At 41.9% G+C, this 24,928-nt stretch overlaps 1 protein-coding gene across 7 annotated transcripts in view; it reads left to right on the top strand.

Annotated features, from left to right (window-relative positions):
* UNC13B (unc-13 homolog B) overlaps positions 1-24,928 on the top strand; it is a 206,101-nt gene that overhangs the window by 140,368 nt on the left and 40,805 nt on the right. For 6 of the 7 annotated variants that reach the window (XM_032095623.1, XM_032095621.1, XM_032095619.1 and 3 more), the window contains 10 exons: positions 5,009-5,178; positions 6,057-6,172; positions 7,998-8,161; positions 10,162-10,312; positions 11,332-11,400; positions 13,625-13,714; positions 15,153-15,287; positions 16,085-16,218; positions 17,134-17,219; positions 24,688-24,814. In XM_032095623.1, coding sequence (XP_031951514.1) covers positions 5,009-5,178; positions 6,057-6,172; positions 7,998-8,161; positions 10,162-10,312; positions 11,332-11,400; positions 13,625-13,714; positions 15,153-15,287; positions 16,085-16,218; positions 17,134-17,219; positions 24,688-24,814 — 1,242 coding nt within the window. Of the gene's footprint in view, positions 1-5,008; positions 5,179-6,056; positions 6,173-7,997; positions 8,162-10,161; positions 10,313-11,331; positions 11,401-13,624; positions 13,715-15,152; positions 15,288-16,084; positions 16,219-17,133; positions 17,220-20,138; positions 20,175-22,209; positions 22,252-24,687; positions 24,815-24,928 lie in introns of all 7 variants that reach the window. The other variant, XM_032095616.1, reaches the window with a different exon arrangement.

Genomic DNA, 24,928 nt, shown 5'->3' with positions numbered 1-24,928 from the left:
CTCCTGCTAGCAGATAGCCAGTATTTTACTGGGACATGCGGAGCCCATATGATATACATACCTGTTAATCCTTTGGGAATGGCGCTGCTGCTCAGCTATCCACAGGCTAGTTACCCAAACACTTCTATTTGGTTCTGCAATTTTCCTTTCAGCTGCTGAGCGTGTTGTCAAGCTCAACATCTTTCTGTTGTCTCTGTGATTATATGTACTGTTCCAGAGCTGTATTTTAGGCTTCCCCTTCTGAGATCACTGTATTTATAACCACTGTAACTCTTCCCCCCTCAGACTCCCTTCACTGTGTGGCAGGGGCCATCCAGTTTGTCTTGCTTTCTTTAATATCCAGGTACTGCAGATACTGAAACTGGCACTCTGATAAAGTCTCACTTTTTTCCCTGCTCAGTTACCAGTGTGAGACTTAAATCTGAACGCAGACCTGATGCCTTGTGGCAAGCATCTGGTGGAAAGCCGAGTTAATGTAGCTGGGGATGTAAAATGCAGAATCACTTTATCTGCTCTTTGTAGTTAGAAGGGCTGCACCATTAATTTGTCAGTTGGTGTTGTAACATTGGGTAACAGCAAATGATTGTACTTGTTCTCCTAAGAAAAGAGCTTCATGCTAGTAAGAACAGAAAACTCATTTCTTTATTCTTAGACAGCAACAGCAGGCTCTCTGGGCATATTATTGTGCTGTCATGCTTAACTTGTAAGGTACTGAGGATTTTCCTTCGTTCTCTTTCCACTCTGATTTTGCCTTCAGTGTTTTCTCCACTGTCCCTTTTTCTCCCTAAAAGAGGAGTCTTGTCATTGTTTAAAAATGAGCCTCTTCTGAGAAGTTTCTTGCGTTCCATTCCCACTGCAGTTGGCCACAACTGAGCTGCCAATTGGACCCTGCAATGTTATGACACTTCATTTGAATCAGATTTGAATCCTCCTGCTTTTTCAGCTACATCATTTCCCAAAACAACCCTTTTTTCTGCTCCCTCTCTGTATGTTGTTGCAACTTTTTACTGGGCTTTCTCATACTGGTTGCTACAACTACTCCTTCCTTTCTCATTTTCCAGAAAATCACTCTTTTTTTTTAGGCTTTGCTCCTCAGAAGCAGAGCTGTCCTCCTAAAATGATCACATGTCCTGAAGTCTTGCTGATCTGTTCTCTCCTTCGCATTTTCCCACCTCCTTTACTCTCATCCATTATTTCTGCAAGCAGCTGTGCACTCTCTTTCTTTCTCTTTCTCTACCATTGTTTGAAATATTCCCTGCACTGGACTCTGGAACTTTACAGGCCACTCTTGAGAACTGTGTCGGCAGAAAGGAAACTGCTCACAGAATATGGACATACAGACATTCACTAGACTCTTTGAACCATAAATATTTTTTAGTATCAAAATACAATGAAACTACTCAATTCTGGGCTTGACTGACCTACTTTAAAATCTGCAGAATGTTGTTTCTTCCTCTGGTCTTTTACTTTCATTGTATGTTCTTGCTTAAATCTACATGATGTGTTTCGTCTTTATTATCCTGTCAGCTCTGCAGGGCAAAATTAGCAAATCCAGCACGAATGTTGTTGGGGTTTTTGTTTCTCTGTATGAATTGGTTCAGAGCTAGTGTTCTGGTCATTTTTAGACGCTTCTCCTTTTTCTTTCTCTCCACATTTGGAGCAGACAAGGCACAGGCAATGTCCTTTTCCAGACCCCTGACATCATCCAAGCCCATCTGGCCCAGTCTTTACAGATCAGCAGAGATCTCAGAACTAAGAATCACTTCCTACAATTTTTTTGCAGAAGTTGGAGCTAGATTAGAGGGATACAAATTGCTAACTTCATTGTGGGAGGAACTACAGTGTAAATTCAACAGTTGCTTGTTCTGTTTAGCCACCAATATACTAATTACCGTGTGTGTGGGCATGTCACTGTGTGAGCAGACCAGAATTAACCACAGCTTCGTGTGCTCTCGTGCTTCCCCTCAGCTGGGCATGGGAAGAGACCCAAATATTGACAGTGCAGGGGACGTGTGTGGGTGCTGGGGCTTCAGTGCTGTGTAAGACTAAAGGGGAACGTGGCAAAATAGATAGAGGTAGAGAGTGGGGTAGTGAGCAAGTCAGCAGAACCAGGCTCAGCTGCTTCCAATGCAGGAACCACTGGCTTTAGGCAGAAAATCTTAATGGAAAAAAAAATTTCAATCTTAATTTTTCTTAAAGATTTTGTATGCTGTTTCTGGAAAATGTTACTTCATTTGGTAGCTTAAAGTGTAAAAGTAAGTTCTTTTATAAAAATGGCACCACTCCAAACACTGAGACAATATGGATAAAAAAGAAAGGGTTTGAGCCACGTATGTAGCATACCTGGTTTCCAGTCTCTTGCTCTCTGAAAGGGACCTGAAAGTATTTGGTAATTTCTTCCTTTTGGTGGCGTCACAGAGTGCTTTTTTTCTCTGCATCCTCTTGGGAAAAGCTGTGAGAGCTCAGCTGTGGGAGGGTGGACAGACATATGTGTGCACACAGTGAAATCAAGCTTCATAAAAACATAGCTAGAAGTGGGGCAGGCATCTTGAGAAATGTGCCAACTCCTGTATTAATGAGGGGGAAAGCTTCTAGCAGCAGAGCTTGTTAGCCACAGTCTTATGGAGTCGTGTCACTGTCACAAATTGGAAGCTATTTCTCATTAGTTAGAAAGTTGTTACCCGTCTGCAAGACCAAGTTTTCCAGTGTTCATGATTCTGTTTTGGGGTGCTCACTGAAAAGTGAACTAGTTTTCACACAACTGTGTTGCTTCACCAGATCAAGGACTGTGGTTGTACAGACTTAGATGTTTGATGCTAAGCCACCAACTGAAGGCTTTCAGCTGCTGTGAGCAAGTGATAAAGCTCACTGTCTGGCATGGGACCAGCACAAAGAAAGCAAGTTGAGCAGTCTCTTAAAAAGAACAAAGGAAGGTGTGCTAAAATAGAAGCTTTAGTAGCTCAGTAAATGGTATTGGAAGGTTTCCTGTAGGATGTTGCAGTGAGTTATGCTGCTGTATTTGAGTGAAGGATGATAGCCAGGCACCTCAGGAGCGGGGGATGATGCGTGTGGGACTGCTTAAGTTAGATTTAGGTTTGAACAGTGAACGTTTTCCTTAAGAAAAGACCATTGGAAGCAAAGAAGGAAGACCAAAGTGGTCCTAGCAAAGAGCTATGAGCCAGGAGGTGATGTCTGAAGAAGTCAGGAGTTAACTTACTGATGCTTTGTAAATGGCTCTGTGTGCCAGTTGTATTTTGAGGCACGCATGCATTTCTAAGCACTGAGCCTCTACAATACTGACAGGCTGTACATTAGTGCACCATGTCAGGAACAGAGGATTACTTTTACATGCTTAGGCTGTATTGCTGGCAGACATGGCAAAGCACTCAGATAAATTTGAGAGCTACAAAGAGCAGCAATTCCAACCATTCCCTGCTTGTGAACACTTGTTCACATGGTTTTGTTGGGAAGACATTCTTGAAGTAAAGGAGGAAGGAGAGGAGAATGAAGATGGGAGACAAACATCGAACCTCTTTTATTCTGAACTCTAAGTACAGATATGATTGCACAGCAAAGGCAGGGAGCAGCGATGTGCTCTGCCTGTGATCAGAGCTGCATGGAATTGCCTCTAACCTTGTCCATATAATTCCTAGCTATTCCTCTGTACTGGAAAAATCAGTGGGAGCTGCATGGATGTCTGTTAAATGTTGTCCTGAATCACGGTGGTGGCAGTAAGAGCCCAAATGGTTTCTTGGCAGAGAGCATGCTCATAACCAGCCACTGCCACATCCTATTGACCAGGCTTAGCAGATCTCTTCTGACCCATTTCTTCTTTCTCCCTGTTGCTTAGCAACAGATGCAGCATGTTAATGTTAAAAAGGCTGGAAAACAGGCCTTCAGCAGCAGTTGCCTGTTTTCATAGGTTTTATTTGCTTGAGGGTAGACATTTGTAGTGGTTATGGTGAGTAATCACCCTTGTCATGGTCTCATATGAGCATTCAGATTGCTTTATTGCATGCTCTGTAAATTAGCAGAGCTGTTATAATATGGTTCTACCCACTTCTGACATCCTGGAGCCTGTTTGGATCTACGAAAGTTATCTGAACACCTAAAAAAGAGGGAGAGGCTGGAAATTCTGTCTGTGCATTAAACTGGAAGGTGCTGATTCATCAAACAGTAAACTGCTTCTTTTAATGGAAATGTCTTTATTGATCTGCCCGGAGCACAAAGTATCAGTCTCAGCTGTGAATAATAGGCAGAATCAATTCTAGTAATTAAATACCAATGCTGTAACTACTGCATCACACCCATTCCCCTCAGGCAGTGTCGTGTATCATCTGATTGTAATGTATTGTGAATTGATACGCTAGTGCTTTGTGACTGTCTTGAAGTAAGAGATCTACCTCCATCTGAGCTATTTATCCTTTGTTAGAAACCAGCACAAAGGGTGTTCATCACAGATCTTCACTGTGCTAACCTAGAAACTGCATAAAGACAGGTGGTCCTTAGCGCCTACAGCTGAACAGGAGGTCATTGATGGAGAGATCTGTTGAAGCCAGTTAGATGCTGATTGTCATTTTTGGCGGGGGTGTATGCTGGCATTAACCAGCCTAGCTATCCCCAGGCTTCTGTGGGCTTTACAGCAAAACTGACAGCTGTGAAGAGAATTCCCAAGTTCTGTGAGCTGCTGCTGAGAGTGAGGACAAGTAGCAGAGTCACAGCCACTTAGGAAGTCAGAAATTGGTGGCTGAGGTCAGGGCAGTGCAGTGCTTCAGCATGCATCTGGAGTGCAGCATCTGCCATGTCACACGAGCATTTAGAGTGCACCAAAAAGTTGTTACATGGTTCGTATCAGACACTCCACTTTTGAAAAAATACACATTGTTTACACTCTGCTAATACATCTCTCTGATGTTGGAGGAGTGGGTCATGAGGAATGCAGAGTGTGTAGCATATAAATGTTGCCTGCACTGCGCACTCTTGAAATTACATTTTCTCTTGTTTGCAGTGAGTGCCATAATTCCTCTGACCGGATCAAGGTGCGAGTGTGGGATGAAGATGATGACATCAAGTCTCGTGTCAAGCAGAGGCTGAAACGCGAGTCAGATGATTTCCTGGGGCAGACAATTATTGAAGTTCGCACTCTGAGTGGAGAAATGGATGTGTGGTACAACCTTGGTGAGCAGGGCCTTGGGACTGCAAGTGTGTCGCTTGTTGGTTTGGGAATGTTTGAGAGCACTTGGATGCATGTGGACAATTGGCAAGAAAGGGAAAAAAAAGTTTACATGGTTTCAGGGGCATACGATGCTGCTGCAGAGCAGCTGCAAAGCTGATCCCAGTTAAAATGGAGTATAATGTGTCAGAAGGTTGATGGTTTTTCTCTGTCAGCCTTTGAAAAGTACAATGGGAGAAATGCTTGGAGCAGGATTCTACTTCCTCTCTGCTGGAGACATGCTGTACTGTGTTCTTTTTTTTAGTGTCAACAGAAGCATTTTACCAGTCTGTAAGACTATCAGGTGCCTTGCACTGGGCTGCCAAGTTGTTGAGACCTTTTCCAGTGGTTGTTGTAGAAAGTACCAGCAAGCAGCCAGATGGTGCTGAGTCGACAGGCACTGTGGATTTGTCATCTCCTAGGAGATCCAAAATCTTCTTGATAGGGACAACCACCAGTTCCAAGGAGTTCAGGGCTCTGGTGAAGTTAGGGACAAATTCCACATCAGTCAGCACTGTTCTCAGAAAAGGAATCTGTCCTTGGTGGTTCTAGTTCAGCTGACCGAATCCGAGACCCCGTAGCACATTTGCTGACAGAAAGGCTGTCTTATGTCTAAAAATGTGCATAGTTGTAGTTAGATATGTCATATTGAGGGTGTATCATGGCAGTTGTTTTGCTGATGTCTACTTGGTATTATTTAGTGTTTTGAAAGAAAAGAGAAAGTTTTCTCTGTGGTGACTCAGCCCGATGGTCCAGCAGTTTCTCGTGCCATAGTTGTCACCCCGAGATGGCTGTGCTCTGAACATGAACAATGCATATAATTGCTGATGTTTTTGCCTTCTAGAGAAGCGAACAGATAAGTCTGCAGTGTCTGGGGCTATCCGCCTGCAAATCAGTGTGGAGATCAAAGGCGAGGAGAAGGTGGCTCCATATCATATTCAGTACACTTGCCTTCATGAGGTAAGTGGGAATATCACACTGTTCTTTCTGACTATTGAAAAAGCAATCTTCTGACCTTTATTTCCTTGAAATGTTCCTCTTTGCCCTAGGTGAGCCTTCTTTTCCCTCCCATGCAGGCCTGGTAACACACTGAATCATCAAACCCACATTTGTCAGGGAGGCAAAGGCAGATTTAAGCTGTCTCCCCCACACTGGGGACTGGCTGGCTCAGTCTGTCCCACTATCACAGCTGTGCTACTGTCAGGCAGAGATCAGGCTTTGGTTTCACTCAGAGCCCATGATGAGAAACCTCTGAATTTCCTTGACTGATGTTTTCAACATGTGCTGTACCTCTGTCTTTCTTTAGAGGAAGCATACTAAAATCATTATGAGTAAATTCTGATTGAGGAGGGAGTCTCTGTCTTGGGCTGTTAAGTGATGCAGGTATTGGTGGCATAAATTCTTCGGTGCTGCTGCAGTGGTGTGTAGTTATGAACAACTGTTGGGGAACAGAAGATTAAACTGAGGTTTCTGGGCACTGACCTGTCTCAGGATGGACTGAGCTGCACAGGCAGTGCTGCAGAAGTTGGGAGAAATCCAAAGATGACTTATGAGAAGGACTAAAGGGAAAACCCTGTCTTGGAGAGATGCCCAGTCTATCTGTGTCAAAGAAAAGGCAGGCAGCAGGGTCAGTCTCAAAAGTGCCTGAAGAAGGAAGAGTAGTCAGAGTCCTGTATACAAGAATATCCTGAGGTCAGTGAGGGTTAAGCAAGTTCATCTTAGACAGAGAAGGACAGTTGTATCACAGAGAGGAATGTTCATCTACAGGAACAACATATTTATCCAGACGTTGAGCTGGATGAGCTCTGTGGTGTCTTCTAGCCTTACCAGGGAGCTCTCTGTAAGGTAGGTATGAAGCTCAAGAACGTAGGCTTCTTTTAGGAGGCTGTGTTGTGTCCTTCAGTACATATTTATTGTTTTTTAATTCAGTGATGGCTATTATTTGGTAAGCTGTTTTGGTTTTGTCCTTTGAACGTGCATGATCACTTGCTGCTCTTTTTTTGCAAATAGGTATCTTTTTATTATCACCTTCTTTCTTTTGTGTATTCCAAAATGAAGATGATTTGCAGCAAGAATAATACAATCAGGAAAAATAGTAGTGTAAAGCAGAGTCCTCGGTCTCCTAATGAGATCATTAGACTTTTGCATCCCTTACTGTAGGGAGCCAGCTGTCTGAAAGGGTGATGAATCTGTAAGTGACATGAATTTGAGGATTACTGAGTAACCCACTGAGCTGAATGTGCAGTTTCTGCATAGCAATGATAGCTGAAAACTTTTCCAGTGTTGGATAAAGTGAAGGGTTATGTTGAATAATAATGCAAGTGTCTAGTTGTTAGGGGTGATCTTAAGGGTGTTCTTTTCAGGAAAAAAAAAATCTGTTTGGACTGTTCCATATAATAATAATTACAACACTGATACAGAGCTGTAATGTCAGCTAGTTTAAATAGCTTGTCCGTATTAAGGCATTTTCATTTTGAGGACAGAAATGCGTAGGTTTCAGGCAAACTAATTAATGTATAGTTTCAATGCACTGAAGCACTCTTCTGCATCGTTCACAATGTCTGCTGGGTAAAGTTGTAGGTAAGCATGTGAAAAATTCAGCTATGAGATTCTTACAAGAAGAAAAGAAGGTAAAAGAAAATACAGAGTGGGCAGGGGGAAAGAAAGAGGAAAATGAAGAAATTTGTGTTAGTGCCACCACCTCAGCAGTTCCAAGCTCTTCATGAATCTTACTTAGAGGCTTCAGCAGCCTCAGATACAAACTTGTTCCTGTTTTGTGTTTCAGAACCTCTTTCACCATCTCACAGATGTGCAAGGGAATGGGGTGGTGAAGATCCCTGATGCCAAAGGAGATGATGCATGGAAGGTGTATTTTGATGAGACAGCCCAAGAGATCGTGGATGAATTTGCAATGCGTTATGGCATTGAGTCAATATACCAGGCCATGACGTAAGATGCATTTCTTGTGTTCCTGAGTGCTGATAATTGGTGTAACTAATTGATGTGACTTTTACTATTTAGAAGATGAAGTGTATCGGTAATGGAAAGTTTGGCAGTGACAGCTGCTCCTTATGGGGTTTACTGCGCGAGGGAAGAGACCGCCTGTCCTTGAATCACTGGTGTCCTCGAAGTCTAGAAATTATTGTTTGCCATTTCTGTTTTGAGACTCTCAAATCCCTGTTTGAGAATTCTTCTGTTAAAAAGGTGTTGCTCAAGGTTCCCACTGGAGATTTCTGATGATATGAGAAGGGATGAGGTTTTGTGGAAGTATTTGTCCTATGTGTCTGTTGTGGCAAGTGTTACAGTCCTTTGAAGTGACTGATCTCCCAGGTGCTGCTGAAAGCATTTGAAGAAAGTTTGAGTAATGGTGCCACTGATTTGTCCTCTTCGGAGCTAGGCTAATGCAGTTCTGTATCTTCAAAGAACCTTTTCCTTGTCTGTATACTTTTGCTTGGATTTGGGATTAGTCATTCTCCCTCTTAAAGACTAGTATTGCTATGCTTAGCTTATTTCTTATTTCAAATGTAATATAAACTGTAGCAGACAAAAGTGAACTTTTTCACATAGAAGCTGAAAGTTTTGGGTTACGGGTCCTTAGATGAGTTATGAGCTGTACTTATGTCACCTTGCAAGCAGCTTTTCTGCCTATTGGTTTAAGCCAAAATAGAAAAGAATTGGCAGATTTCTCTGGAAGTCTAGTCACTGCTTATAGCAGGGCTAACTTGAAAGTTGGACTAGGCTGCTCAAGGGTGTGGAAAATTTCCAAGGATGAAGGTCTACTGCCTCTCTGATTAGATCCCCAGTCCTCATGGCTTCTCTTCTCAAAGCTAAACAAAGCCAATTCATGTGCTTATATTTACCCGGTACCTAAATGACCAACTGGTACATAAGTGTCATGCAGCAAGCATGGTTTTAAACTTGAAGAGGTTAGATTTAGGATAGATAAAAGGAAGAAATATTTTACCATGAGCGTGGTGAAACAGTGGATGGATAGGCTAGGCTGCCCAGAGAGGTGGTAGATGTCCTATCCCTGGAAGTGTTCAAGATCATGTTGAATAGGATTTTGAGCAACTCGATGTGGTGAAAGGGGTCCCTGATCACTGAAGAGGTTGGACTAGATGACCTTTAAAAGTCCCCTCCAACCCAAACTATTCTATGATTCTATGAGTCCCTTAGGGAGAAAGTTACATTTGGAAAATAGCTCCTGGATTTAATCTGGGAATTTAGTGAGTATTTCTGCATAAAAATGGCCCATCTCTTCTGCCTCTTGGAATGAACTTTACTTGCCATTTCCCATGATATAAGACCTCTTAAGCTCTAATTTTTTTTTTTTTTTTTAAGGTCTAACAGACTTTTTTAAAAAATTTTTAATCATTTCACAAGCCTGGATGCTCCTAGCATAATTTTGAGATTTCCTGGAGGAGGGTTCCTTGCATTTAATGAGAGAATGGGAAAATGCAAATCAATGTGCATGCTTCTTGGAGGCTGAATGGGTTAGCCATAAAAAGTGCAGCACAGAAATACTAATGTGTACTCTCACTGGGCATTAATGCTTTCCAGTTGCTGCTGCCTCATGACCCCTCACAACCTGTGTCTGCCTCAAGCGGCAGCAAATTGTGTAAATTTCCTTGTGTCAGGCTTGGTTCTAGGAATTGGCATCAGGACCCGGGGCATCACTAAGCCATGTACTGCTGGCAACAAATGGTTGAGAAGCTGTTTTATGATCTGGAAATGGCTGCAGTGAAGGGATTTCTCTTTGTTTTGAGCTGTTGTCTAGATGGCATCTTTCTGAAAAAAGCTCTGAGATACTGGAGTTCTATAAAGGGATGAAACGTAACTTCCATCTGTTCATGGTGCCCACCAGCAGCAAAAGGGGTCTATTAAAGGGATAAAGTCAAGTCTGCTGCACAAAAGAGACCAGAATGACTTATATTGCTGTCCTTTTGCAGGCATTTTGCGTGTCTCTCCTCTAAATACATGTGCCCAGGCGTGCCAGCTGTGATGAGCACCTTACTTGCCAATATCAATGCTTATTATGCACACACCACTGCCTCCACAAATGTGTCTGCTTCGGACCGCTTTGCAGCCTCCAATTTTGGGGTAGGTTTGTGTGTTTGGTAGTGTTGCAATTGGCATTCTTTCATTTGCCTACAGGGCTTTCACCCTTCAGTAAATAACTTGTTCTGTTAAGGAACATTAAATCTGTGAGGAGTTGGAAGCAGTGGAACTCTTTTACACCAGACAAAGAGCATGGGTTTATTGTCTTGATCATCACACATTTCAGATATCAATCAGTGTAATGCATTGTGATGTTTATTCTTTGTGTTCACATTGCAGTGGAGCACAGATGGTATGGAATGAGCAAACAATACTAACTCTGCATGTTAGTGCTGTTGGTAAAATACACTGTGTGATCTGGTAATTTCAGAACTTTGTTTTTAAAAACAGCAACTGCTTTAAGAAAAAAATCACCACCACCACAAAAGAAGTCTGTCCTCCTAATGGTTAAAATGTTTTGTATATAACTTGTGGTGGAGTTGAGCATGCTGGAAAAGTATTTGGAAAAGCTAATACTTCCCATCAGATTGAGAATTTATAAATAGATTGAAGAGGTATTCACAATGCCAAATCAGAATTCAGTGGAGAGACCTGACCTCTTCAGTGGAGAGACCTGACCTCAAGAAGTTATGTCACAAGAAGCCTGTAGTACTGGTCACTGATACAGATAAGATCATGGAGCTGTGTCATTGCTCTGAATTAGACCCTTTTCTGCTGGTACTTTATTAATCTCTGAATAAGCATTTTCTCTCAAATACAAATTCAGTGTAAATTGCAGATAGAAAATCAAAGAGGTTTCTGTTCTGCCTCTAACTTCAGAGTGATAATGGAATGTTTTTTCTGACAATTCTGATGTTTCACAGACTTCAGAAATAATTACAGTTTAAAAGTAAATCCAAGAATCGAATGAAAGTACTGTTTGCACAGTGCTGTGTATCCATACTGCTTCCTCCTGCTCTCATGAGATGTAACACTGATTACCTGATACCCTGCTGCTTACTCTGAATAGGGATTGGACAGTGGTGATATGTGAATGTTTATTGGTGTTTTCTGCTCAACAGAAAGAACGATTTGTGAAGCTTCTGGACCAGCTTCATAATTCACTTCGGATTGATCTCTCAATGTACAGGGTGAGTGGGAATAAAAAGAATCTTTACAGGTATTCCGGTGGGCATGGGGAAACACACTATTTGGATTTCTCTTGCATTTCTAAGTTGTTGCACAGTTTGTGTCTTAAGGAATTGTCATGACAAGCTTGTTGTTCAAATGTACCATTTTGTTTTCCTCGTGGATAGAACTTACACCTTGTTTTTTTCTTCCATTATAATTCCTCAAGACTTCTGAAATAATTTGAGGATTGTGAACTGTGCTTATCTCTGATATTTTCCCAGAAGTTGGATTGGATTAAATAATTTGAATTACTCTTATCTGCTACTTCAGGTATTATCTAAAAAGGGAAAATAGAGTTGTTCTATGCTAGGACAGAAATATTTTAGAGGACCATGTTGTCACTTACTTTAGGTTTGGCAAACTCGAATCGTGATGTATTGTCAGATTTGAGATCCCCCCCACTTCAGCAGATTAATTTCAAATGTTGACATTAGTCCAACAGGCTTCATGAAACCTCCACTTTCTTTCTTTGCTGTTCCAGAGTCAGCATTGTCTTATCATGTGACCTGGCTGGTTTTTTTCCCTTAAATTCCTTGCTATGTTATTTCAATTGGTGACTAATTCATTGAAAATTTTGAAAATGGTGGCCAAATATGAGCTTTGATTTTATTTAGTTATCCACTTCTGATTTCAGCATTTATCTGAAACACAGAAAAACATACAGAGGAGAAAAACACAAGGAGATTAAGAGAAGTGCATTAGGAAGACAAAACAAAAAGCAAAAGGGGCAAGGTGCAAAAGAAGATAAAAGGAGTATTGTGGGAAGAGCTATTCTAAAGCTACATTACTAATAAGAGAAGGTCTAAATAGAGTGCTGATCCAGTGAGTAGCAGAGAGAAAATTACCAACCCATGGCAATAGGGATCTGTAGCTGTGCTGCCTTTTTTGTTTGCTTGATATTCAGTAAAAGCTGGTTTTTGGTGGCTAATGCAACTGGATTGTGCACAAAAAAGTAAGATCTTACATAAAGGACCAGGAAAGATTTGTGTAGTTTAAATAATTCAGGTGTAATCTAATTGCCATTATATTTAGAGAAATGGCTGAAGCACTACGGGAGCACTTAGTAATTATTTTAAGACCCCTATAGGGCAAGTTAAATTCTGTAAGAAAAGTTGTTAGTTTGCAGCTTTCCAGACAGGAGATGGCAGTTTACATTCGTCAGATGGTTTGTATTTAGGTCTTGACCCATGGAAGTCTTCGATTTCGATAAATACCCTAAGTTCCAGAGAGTACGTGTGTGGAGACCTTAACTCTAAAAGGAGAGTTGTCTCAGAAGGACATCTACAAATGACTGCAAAGAGCATCAAATTGCCTGCAGTGGTTAGCTGAACTGCAGTAATATTCAGTTACTACTGTCAAGAGACAGCATATTTTTCTGCAAGTCCTCAGTAAAAAGTTAAAACTTTTTCCTCTCCACCCTTTTCACCTTCATATCTAATAATTTTTGAAAGTGCAGATGTGAAGAGTCTGTCCAAGAGAAGGTTGCCCCTGCTGTTTTACTTGCAGCAAAACCATTCACATCAGCTTGAATGTAAGGACATGCTGAGGAACATGAATGCTGTTAAAGGACACAGGTCGGAGACAGTGGGAATGTAGGAAAGGGCACAGTGCCTGAGGTCGGAAAGGGAAGAGTTTTGTGCAAGAAGCAAAGCTAGCTGCATTCAGCATATGTATTTACATATGGGATCTCACAGGGTTCTGGCTAGTTCCAATACCTTCTTAGGGGATCAGTGTTAATTTTTCTTTCTTGGTCTTGTTTGCTTCTCTGGAGAGGTGTTGAATACACCACACCCCCTGGCCTTTCAGAAGAGAAGCCAAAAAACCAAGCACTGAGTGCAGAAAGGAAAGTGCTCACACAACCTCAGGCAAAAGGCCAGGTCTGCCAGTGGTGAGGCTGTTCCCAGCCTGCTCTTTCTACAGCCAAGGAGAGATTTCCTGCCACCAAGGGCTGTCAGTCTCCTGGCATCCACAGACTTTACGTTTATTTGTATGAGAAGCTGTTTAATTAAGCAAACAGATAAGCTCCTGCAGCAAAAAGGCCTTATTTATTGAGCATTGTTTTGACTGGTGCAAGCTTCTTGAGCAGGAAATGTTTCCAAGACAGTTTCCTTATTTAGCACATGCTTGAAGCCTTGCATGGATCTGACTGTGCTTTCCAACAGGATTTCCCTTTTCTGTCAACAGAATAACTTCCCAGCCAGCAGCCGTGAACGGCTGCAGGACCTAAAGTCTACAGTGGATTTGCTCACCAGCATCACTTTTTTCAGGATGAAGGTAGGGATATGGGTGGGGATGGGAATGGCATCTCTGCAGTTTTTTCCCCCAGGAGTTGATTCCTATTTTCAAACCATTGTTTCATGTTTCTGTGCTTTAGACACTTAAGGAAAATGGAAATCATCTGCTGACCATGTATAAACATCCACATTTTGTCTTTACCTCTGTGTATTTTGCATTATGAGGATGTAAATTGCTTTTCCCTATTGTTCTCGAGTCATAAAGATGGTACAACCCTCTCGCCACCCCCCAAAAAAAAAGAAAAAAAAACCAGGAGGAGGAGAAATAAAGGAAATTGTCTAGTTTCAGGAAGATAATTTGCTTTTTTAATAACTTTAGGAAGGTTTTTCACTACCTTTATCTAGTAAATATTTTAGAGTTTCTCTCGTGGAGGATAAGATACTGAAATGGGATAATATCTCTCAGTAGAGATCCAGGAGAGTTGTTATGAATGCTAATGTGCTGGTTTCGTAGTTAAGTTTATTGTCCTAGCAGTGTGTAATGAGATTATTTTATATTCCTGATTTTTGGCTTCTAAACTTTTTTAAAAGTTTACAACCTTACATTATCAGTTAGTACCTGTCACTTAAAAATTTTTGTCTTACCAAAAACAAAGCAAGTGTTTAATTTGAGCTACTTCAGGAAGTGCTTAAAATTTTACTCCTAAGCCCTAGGGTAAATGATGATTTAGAACTTTATTTTTAAGAGTATTAATTCAGACAGTCTGTCTGTGTTAGAAGTTTGCTTTATAGAAATACTCTGAAAAGTTTAGAGGTACTGAAAATACCAAAATTTTTAGGTTATAGTTGTATTTGCAGGGTGATGATTGCCTGTCTGTTTAGTTTAAAGTACCCCTGCAGCATTTTTCTAAAACAACATAACAATGAAATAATGAAAACAGCTGCTGTTGCAAGGCGTATCAGTTGGCATGTCCCTAAGGATTCTGGTTGCTTTAAAATTTAATAAAGTTTGTGATGAAAGATGTACTTAATGCAAGTTTTCTGTATTTAAAGGCAGACAAGTGGTCTTCAGCAAGACTTTCCAGATCGGATGTAAACTGCTCCGCTGGTCTGTTGCACATTCTTCCAATGCTGGGGAAGATTGCCCGCTGGCTTTGTAACAAAGTCCTATAAATTCAGCAGAAATTGTGTGTTTGGTTCAGATTATATACATATCAAGCCACATGATCTGTCTGTTCTGGGGAATCTTCCTTGGCGCATCAAAATCTCTTTCATGCTTCAAGTGGTCCTGTGGGGAGATAAGTGTTGTTACTGCTTTTTTATGCCTGGGGGGAGTGACCAATTTGTGGTTTCAGGTCACAAGTTGCTGGAAGCAGATCCGCCAAGCCCCGAGTGGTTTCCAAAACGGCAATGTGTTCTTTCCCTGTTTGTTTTATGAACTGTGCTTTGTTTGACACTCTTTGTTATACCCTTGCCAGGTCCAAGAGCTGCAGAGTCCACCCCGAGCCAGCCAGGTAGTGAAGGACTGTGTAAAGGCTTGCCTCAACTCCACCTATGAGTACATTTTCAACAACTGTCATGAGCTGTATAGTCGGGAGTACCAGACAGATCCTGTGAGTAGCTGATAAGCAAGCAGAAATGCAATTTTTCTGATTTTCTTAAGATAATAACAAGAATACTAATTGATACAAAAAGCCAGCACAAACAAAGTTGCGTGACTTTTTATCTTCTGAGTGCACAAAATTTGTAATCAATTAACGAGCACTAATTAGTAAGGGGAGGATGATAACTGTTTTACACTAATTACAATGCATTTTGCCAGCCTCAGCAGTTATTTGTGAAGAGAAGGTTTGATGTAGCTTTGAGCGAGCAAAAGCCAATTACAGCAAATGTAGGCTGATCAAGGAAACTGTCATTAGCATATGTAAACCTCAAGCAGTGAGATTTTACCTTGTTTTCAGGAACCCAGTATCCTGCACTGGGTTTAGGAGGTGCCTCTAGACACAAACTCTTCTCAAATGCGTGAAAGCACCACTGGCCTCTGTAGTAATGCACACACAGCATGTCAGCGGGGATATAGTCACCAGCCAGGTACCTAAAGAGCAAGTATTTGGAATAGGCTTAGGGCAAATGATGTCTCAGCTGGTCTCCTGGAGCCTGGCCTGGTCTTGGCATGGTAGATGACAGAACAGGGATTAGTTGGGTTTGAGGCTACCAGCTAGCAACATGGTTTGGCATGTTACTGTGTTTTGCATTAGATCAGACAAGTTGCCAGCAGTCATTAATAATGTTAAGCTCTTTGGAAGAAAGGGTCCACAGGTGACTAGTGTTTGCATCGTCATCTGCATCTGCCAGCTTTTTTTTTTCCCCCTTAAATTTTATGCTGGTTTTCCAATTGCTTCCTTCCCAGAACAAAACTCAGGACCTTCCTCCCGAGGAACAGGGCCCCAGCATAAGGAACCTTGATTTCTGGCCCAAGCTCATCACTTTGATAGTTTCCATCATAGAAGAGGATAAGAACTCTTATACCCCAGTCCTGAATCAGTAAGAATCCTCCATGTCATGTATGACTATCGCTAGTCCGTGTGTGCTCTGCTTTATTTGTTAAACTGCTTTCTATCTCTTCTGTCACTTGTGCATTTATAGAAGTACTTATCTTGTCTGTCTGTCTTTCTGTCTTATCTGTCTCTGTCTATATAAATAACTTTTTGATTGGGATGGAAGAGTTTCAAAAGGTTCAGTTACGATGGCGTTCGAGCACAAACCCTGATTATTACAATCCTGAACTCAGGGAGGCACCTGAAACTGGGGTGAGAGTTCTTTTGGTTTTTTCTGATGTTGAGCAGTTCAGGGGTGCACATTAATGCACATAGTGGTGCTGAGGTGTCTTACAATGTGGTTTAGGAATGTGGCATTCAGCACAGCACTGGGAGATTGCATTGGGTGGAGTCAGCACAGCATTGGAAAGGAACCTGAAATAGGTCTGCTTAACCAGTGGATACCCCTCCTACAGTCCCACAGGGCAGAAAGGGACAGAGATCCTACAATGTACTACACACAAAGACCTGGATTATGCCCTAATCATCATTGATTTAGCATGAATAGCAATCACCTGTCAGCCTAGTAACCCTCTAAAAGGAGAAAGAAAAAAAAAATGGACAAGGAAGAGGAAGAAGGTGCAAGGGCATTGAGATCACATTCCCAGAATGACTGTGTACACCTCTTCTAGGAAAGAAGAATCCAGGTCCTGTCTTTCTGAGTTAAAACCAGTTTTTCAGGTTACTTAATCTATGCCACAGAGTACAGTCCATGATCTCCAATTTTCATCTGGTGCTTTATCTAGGGTGAAGGAAGCATCTATAATGTTGAGCTTTTCAGCTTGTAGTGTAGCTCAGAGCTAAATAAAAAAGAGCCCTTTGCTTTGATGTGTGCCAAAGCCTTTTCTAAATGTCCCCTCAGGTTTCCTCAGGAGCTTGCAGTTGGGAAGATCAGCGCAGAGGTCATGTGGAGTCTTTTTGCCCAGGATATGAAATATGCCATGGAAGGTAAGAGAATGAATGTCTCACTGCTGCCAGCTGACTTTTTGCTGATCTCTTGTTCTCCATCCATTTGGTGAAAATGAGGCTTAAGCTCATGAGTAGCACCACTGACCGGAGCAGGGATTTCTAGTGGTTTGTTTGTCTGTGCACAGCTGCTTTATGGGTCAGAACTGAGGCTGAGATCTGCATGAGGCGTAGACCTGCATGTCAGGCTGTGTTGCAGGCTGTTTATTGACATCCCAGCTGGTTTGAAATCAGAAGTTCTCTTTGGCCTGATGATTTGATGGCTTGGATCAGCAGCCAGCAGCAGCTTTATTTTTCATTGTACTGTGGTAGAAATGGTTGGAGAAGTTGGTGGACTCTGGGTTGTGCCATGGCTCCAGTTACCTGGATAATACAGCACTGATTGTCTAAGCCATCAGCAGAAAGATGCTGTTCGAACAATTCCTGCTGCAGACATCTTCATTTCGAATTAGTCTTTGCGTAATTCCACCTCCTAGTAAGGAAGAAATTTTACTGTTTCTAAAGATGAGTTAGGCATGCAAAACCCAGGAAACTTCCAGAAGGGAATTCTGCTACTTGCAGTACTGTTCTGATGGTGGGTTTCTGAACTTGATTTTAGTTCTGTACATTGATTTTCACAATCTCACCAACTTTTCAAAGATTTCAGAGAGCATCCGGCTCGCACTGTCTCTGCAGGGTTGGGCTTTATGATCATTCATAAGGTGATACTGTGATAAAACAGAAATGCCTCTGCTGTCTGCAGCATGCTAGCTGTATTTATATTCCAAACCCAAGTCAAGCTACTGCTTCTGGGCACTGAAAAAATTTTGCTCAATCCACTTGTCCCCACTTTGATCTGAGCTCACTTATAGGAGTGACAGCCAATTAGACTCTTCAGATTGGTAGGAAAAAAATGCTGCCAGCAAGAGAGCTGCCTGCATTTTGTACTTTGGAAACAGTCTGTGGGGTTGCTCTGTAGGTGAAAAAGATTTACTCCATTTATTTTATTAATCTCTGTCAGTGCAACAGATGTAGAAACTGTGCTGTGGGGGGGACACTCTTTGCCAGCTGTAGGCTTGAATCTGACAGGCTGCAGGGCTGGATGAAATGTTCTCACTTCTGTATTAGGAACTTTTTATATGTGCTTGTACCCCACAGTGCCTTTGTCTTGTGAGGTCAAGCTCATGTAAGAACAGGCAGTGGGAAGAAGGACTATGACCTACTATGTTGAGGAGTCTCTTTTATAGTGACTGTTGCTACTTGCTCATGTGTTAGAGATAAGGCAATGGTGATAGTTTCATGTTCTCTTTCCCTAGAAATGGTTTGCTCCTGCAGACCATTTTAGCTCCCCTTTCAATTTTGTCCTTATTTATATAGGAGGGATGGAGATCCTCTCCTGTGAAGAAAAAGTGAGAGAATTGGGTTTGTTTAATGTTCAGGGTGATCTAACTGGGATACCTGAAGGGGAGCCCACAAGAACAATGGAGAGGACTTTTTACAAGAGCTTGTAGTGCCAGGACAAGGAGGAATGCCTTCAAACTGAAAGATAATAGGTTGAAATTAGGTATTAGGAAAAAGTTCTTCCTGATGAGGGTGGTGAGGCACCGTCACAGGTTGCCCAGAGAAGCTGGTTTTGCCCCATCCCTGGCAGTGTTAAAGGCCAGGTGGGATGGGGCTCTGAGCAACCTGGTCTGGTGGAAGGTGTCCCTGCCTACGGCAGTGGGTTTGAAATGAGATGAGCTTTACAGTCTCTTTCTACTGAAGCCGATCTACGGTTCTTTTTACTCTTGTATGCTCACCTTCAGGAGTTTATAATGGAATTTGCACTTCTGCATGTTGAAAGCACCCTAACTTCCTCCTTTGTCTGCAGCCATGAGAATTGGATGTCTCCAGATCTGGTTGCTCACCTCCCTAAGACTCCCTTTCCCTGTTGCATCCAAAATGCAGCTGTAAAAAGATTACAGATTGCATGACTGTCAAAGGGGACATGAATTTGAATGTTTTTCTGGGTTTTTTATTTGCTTTATTTGGTTGCCAGTGCCCAGATTAGCTCGGTCTCCCAGGTTTTCTCTGTTGGTGTCTCATACCATGACCCCACTGATGACTCTGGACTTAGTTTACCTTTTCCTGACATCCTTCTGGTTACTTGTGAGCTTCTTAAAACAACCATTGGTATCACTCATGAGTTCCTCAGTGCATACCAAATACTTGATGAAAAGACCATCCCTCTTCAAAATATTTATTGGTGATGAATGTTCATACCAATGCAGCTGGTTGACAGGGATTTTGCATTTTGAACAAAAATTTAAAAACTGCATGGTAATTTATTTGTAGTCTTAACTGTAGAAGTTCTACAGGAGAGTTGAACAGTGATAGAGTCTGTGTTAGGATGTGTCTTTTCCAAATATATATTCAAGAAATGCTTAGGGTGCAGAATTCTATTTGAGGCAAGTGTGATTCCTCACTGCTTTGCTCTTCAGAAACTTGTGAAGATAACCTTTAAAACAAGCTCTACAATAATTCAATTACAGGTCTTACTACATATATTTTAAATACAGATGATTGGATTAGCTCACTGCATTTTTTTTTAAACTAGGGAAAAAGGGATTAAATGAAACTGATTAAATGATGTGTAGGATGATAATTAGATTTGCCAGCCTCAGCTCTTGGCTCTGTCATTTCTCAGGTTCAGTTGCTGGTTTTTCTACCAGTTAACCTGCACCAAGAGTTTTATATTCCTTTTCCCAGTCTGTGGCATAATCCCTGGGTACATTTCTTGTCTGCTTCAAGATCTGTGTGCATCAGGAGCTCTCTGCAACAAAAGCTAATCTATTTTTTTTGAGATATATGCACATGAACACAGAGTATAACACTTGCCCCGAACTTTCCTCATGGTGTTTTCCCTTATGTTCTGTTCCTAAGTTCTGGATAACATGAGCTCATTCACCTCACCAAGTGGTAAGTTCATGCTCCTTGGTGGAGCGTAGCTGTGAGTAGACAAAGACTTTCATCTGTTAACTGTAGTTTTAGCACTTTGGATGTCGTGTGTAACACTAGCTTTAATGTTCAGTAGTTTTTATGCCAGCAATAAACAGATCTGCAAAGAAGACTTGAAAGACCATACTGCTGCTGTAGAAATGAAGGGTATGTGCTCTAAGGAGGCTCTGGATTAGAAAGAGTGCAGACCTGGCTGTATGAAATGGCCCCCTTCCTCCTTCCAGCCTGATGCTTCCACACTGCTCTCTAGTAGGCAGTGTGCAAGAGAGTTGGGAGGCTCACGTGGGAGATGGCTTCTCTGAGCTGGAGAGCGGTGCCTGGCTGACTGAGTTGTTTTCCTTTTTCCCCATTGTGCCTCTCCCAGCTGGAGCTTAACCCCATATGCACCATGCAGCCTGTGCAGGACAATGCATAAATCCTAATTTACACCTGAAATATTAAGGGCTTCAGATCCAGAACTCGTGCCAGCCTGTGGATGCTGCAGCAATGTGTCCTTTGGGCACCTTCTGAAGAGTTAGATTGCTAATGTGTAAAATGTTGAGTCATAAAAATGAAATGCCTATTCTCTGTATAAGATACGTTCAGTGACTGGTAGCAGTAGTCATGACAGCGGTGTGTTTGACTGCTGGATCTTATTCCTTTGACTGTCCTAAGGAGACTCGGTGTCTGAGACAGAGCAGAAGCTCCAGTATCTACCCCACTTGTTTTCTCTCTCTTCTAAAGCAGTGACTGCTCAAGGCACCATGCACAACAGACCCAGCACTTCCCTGTTTGCTGGGTCTTTGAGAAGTGTCCCTTGTTCCCCATCAGCCCAAGAGTAAAATAGGTCAGATACACATGTCCCAGACTTGGCTGGAAGGCTCATGTTACCCTGGAGTCCGTGTAGGGTAGAGGATGATTTTCCAAGCCATACAGTCGGCTCCACCCCAGGACACTGCCTGGTGCTCAAGCAGCTGGATAGCCTCTCAGTTACAGTTAGCACACTAACTGTAGTTAGTAGTTTTCTTACTGTCCTTTCTGAAACCTTTGTCACCCGGAAAGCACAAACGCCCCAAGTAAAGAGGCTTCTGCTCTTCCTTTGCTAGGAACACCTTAAAAGACAGTAATAGAAAACCAACTTCATCCTTGACAGCAACGTTTCATCTTAGTTTGGACACATCAGTATTAGGAGAGCTGCAAATTGGAAACACCTCTGATAGGAAGAGAGACTGAGTAGACTTGGCAGGCAGGATTGAAATAAATCATTCTGCCACTTTCTCACTTCTAATAAGAAGGGGATCAGAGGCACACACAGATGCCAGCTATCTAAAGTGTTGACGCTTCAACAGCCTTGGTACCTATTAGAGTTTCTTTACAGAAACTTGGCATTATTTGCTAGAAATTAACCCATGAAAAGTAGCTTTACAATCAAGAAAAAAATCTGTGATTAAAGAGTGTTCTGCCTGAAAAGTAGAACTGGACATAACACTAGAAAGTGTGCTGCTAGGGAGCAGTTCCCTATTAATGCATTAATAATATGGCCTTGGTGACTCTAAAAGCTTTTCTCCGTAGGAGGCTATTTGCAGCTGAAATCTGCTAAGGAAGTGTGGGAGACTTAGAGAACTCTGTGGTCTTTTCAGGATAAAACACAGCAGTTGCTGTACAAATCTGTGTGCTGTTCTGCAGCTGCTGCTGCTGCTAAGCTCTTTAAAAGCCAGCAGGTTATAAAGCAGAACAGAAATGTTCTAAGACTGATGGCTGCCAGGATCTTCACTTTACTTTTTCTAAAATGGGTTTTCAATGTATGCCTCTGACTGATGTGTTTCCATGTCACCTTCAGGTGGTCTTAAACATTTCCACTTACAAAGGAAGCAACTGATCAAAACTGTGTGGGGTCCATTAAATGGGGAAAGGCAGATGGTGCAAACTGGGGATGAGGGGGGTTTGGGTTTTTGTTGGCTTTCTTGGTTTTCCAGAATGTTTGAGCTGTTCATTCTTGTCTTTTCTCTATCACAAGCCCCTCCTTTCTTTCGAATACGTAAAGTTCTCTTTTATGGTGGTAAGACCTCTCCTTCTTTCTTTTAGTTTCATGTGATTTTTCCCTTAGTGTCAAGTGTCTCCTTTAGTGCCTAGATGGCCAGGTAGTCGTAATAGCTGTACTTGGGTTTATGCTTCTGTGGCTGCTTTGCATCTTCTTCTGCAACTTAGAAGTATTTCAGATGTCATAGAGAACAGGAAAAGGCTCGAATTGCTTGCTTTTAGTGCATTGTTTAATTTTGAGGAACTAAATCTGATTTAAGTCCTTTTTACATCCAAGTCAGACCTTTCCTCAGCAGGAATAGCATTTTCCACACGCGGGAGCAGCAACTGGCGGCAGCACACATCCGAGTTAATGAAGTTATAATTGTCCATCGGTTTCCTCACTCACAGGGAGCAGAGCAGGCACAGTTATTGCTTTATTTGTTTCCAGTTTTAGGTCTGCAGAGGGAGTTCTCATTTTCTTCTACCGTTGCTTGAGGGATAGCAGAGGGTCAGCAGTTCAGATGCTGAGTATACTCCTGCTTTCTTAGTGCTCAAGAAAGATATGAGATTATTAATATAAAGCAGGAATGGACTTTACACAGCTCCCTGTGGAGTGAAATGGACCATAGAACATGTAACTTGTCCATTGAACCATCACCCCTGAGGATTATGTCTCTCAGATATTGGGCATTTTAATTTCTTTTAAACAAAGATTGGGTTTCTTTCTCTTTTTTTTTTTTTTTTTGAGATTGTATCTGTGTGGATCTGTGACATGTGAACTAGAAGGAAGTCTGTATTACACTGTTACAAAGCTTGCCGGCAAATCACTGGAACATTCAACTGCTTGGCAGTTGACAAGGTTTATGGAAAAATTTTGCATGAACATTACTCTGGATTTTGTATTTTCAGTTGGATAATTCACACTTGATTTGGACTTTATTCTTGTGCATGTTAATGAAGCTTCAGGCGAGATGTGGAAGTTTCTCCATATTTTCAATTAGTTGCAAGAATTGACATTTACTTGAAAATAGGTAATGTTGTAAGATAAGCATGCCTATCAGTTAATAAGCCATTCAAAATTGAGAAAAAGACTCCCACTTTTTAACATAGCTGAAACCTCTTTGCACATCAGCAGTGGTGCCCTTGGAAAGTTACATCAGTGATGAGGTTTCCACATCAAAGGTAGAAAGAAGAGTCCAAAGTCAAATACTGGGATAAAAACCTGAGTCTAAGCCAAAATCATGTATGTTTTAGTATAATATCTCACATTGTAGTCATGGGCTAGCAGCTTGCTGTGGAGCTAGGGTGAACAAAGAAGCTTGGCACAAAGTGTATTCCTGCTGTGAAGCTTGGCAGTAGAAAGCTGGATACAGACAGGAGGCACTGGGGAGCGGCAGTGCAGAATTGATAACCTGATAATGCAGGGTCACAGTGCAGGCAAAAGCCAGCTGCTGAGTCCTCATATTGTGAAAAAGGAATTAATTTTAATCTCTTCAAGGAGGATTTTGAAGAAAAGCAGTGCAGTAGAAGGAGCTGCCTGTGTAAGCACAAGGCGTGGCTTGGGAGAAAGCGTTGAGCTGCTTTTGGGAGAACTTAACAAGTATTCTAAATATAGAATTGTGGGCTGATCAGAGGTGGGAGTCAATTGCTGAAAGATGGTAGTGTGGATGTAGGCTGTGGAGGGCCTTGAGGGTGAAGACATGGGCCGTACATTTCTCCTGATAAGGAAGGGGAACAGTGGTCTGTGGAGATGATTCTCTGCGGAAACACCAGTCTGATTATGGCCAGTGCTTTAGTGGTGTAGGTGTGTGGGAACGGTTGTGTTGTGGAGGGAGGTATTGGCATTATACAGGGACAAACTGCATTTTCCCAGCGTTGCTTGGGTACAAAAACATAAGGAATCCTGGCAGGAGGAAGAAGCTCAGCAGCAGACCCTGCCTTGTCTCCCGAGAAATATCATTAATTTCTTCAAATGGGAGCAGGGAAGGCTCCAGTTCCTATGTAGCACATTTGATCTTGCTTGAGTCACACTGTCAAGTTCTTGGTGCTTTCTACTCTTGTCTCATAGGGGATGTAGTGTAACATGTTGGTATTGCCTTTGTTTATATCCAAGAATGAACAGATTTGCTCGCTTTGATTTTTCTCCTGCAAAGATGGAGTCTCAACTGTGATATGTTAAATGAAAAGGCCATGAGAGATTGCTCTGTTTTTATTGCTTTGACAAGAAAAAAATGTTCAACAAATGGAAGTATTAATTGGAGCTACAGAAAAAACTCCAGAGCCCCAGTGGTCCCAATCTCCAAGAGCTCCTGCCTGCTGCCAAAATCCTGTGTTGTGAATATTTTGTGGCTCTATAGGTGCTTCATCCTCAACACCCTTACACTCTGCAGTCATGCTTTAGAAGTTCTTCCTGTGCCTGGTGTGGTGACAGTGGTGAATTCAGACCTAACTGCTATTTTTCCCTTCCTTACAGAGCATGAGAAACACAGACTGTGTAAAAGTGCAGACTATATGAATTTACACTTCAAAGTGAAGTGGCTGTACAATGAATACGTTCGTGATCTGCCTACCTTCAAGGGAAAAGTGCCTGAATATCCAGCGTGAGTGTTTTATACCTCCTGTAGTAAATCTCCACTATTTGCCTCCTTCTGTTACCTTGGGGTTAGGGTGGGCCATTTGGTTCTCCTGTGGCTGCCTTTGAGATACATCATTTC

This window comes from Corvus moneduloides, chromosome Z (genome assembly GCF_009650955.1).
Source record: "Corvus moneduloides isolate bCorMon1 chromosome Z, bCorMon1.pri, whole genome shotgun sequence".
Classification (NCBI taxonomy): Eukaryota; Metazoa; Chordata; class Aves; order Passeriformes; family Corvidae; genus Corvus; species Corvus moneduloides.
This window is presented reverse-complemented; position numbering and strand designations above follow the sequence as displayed.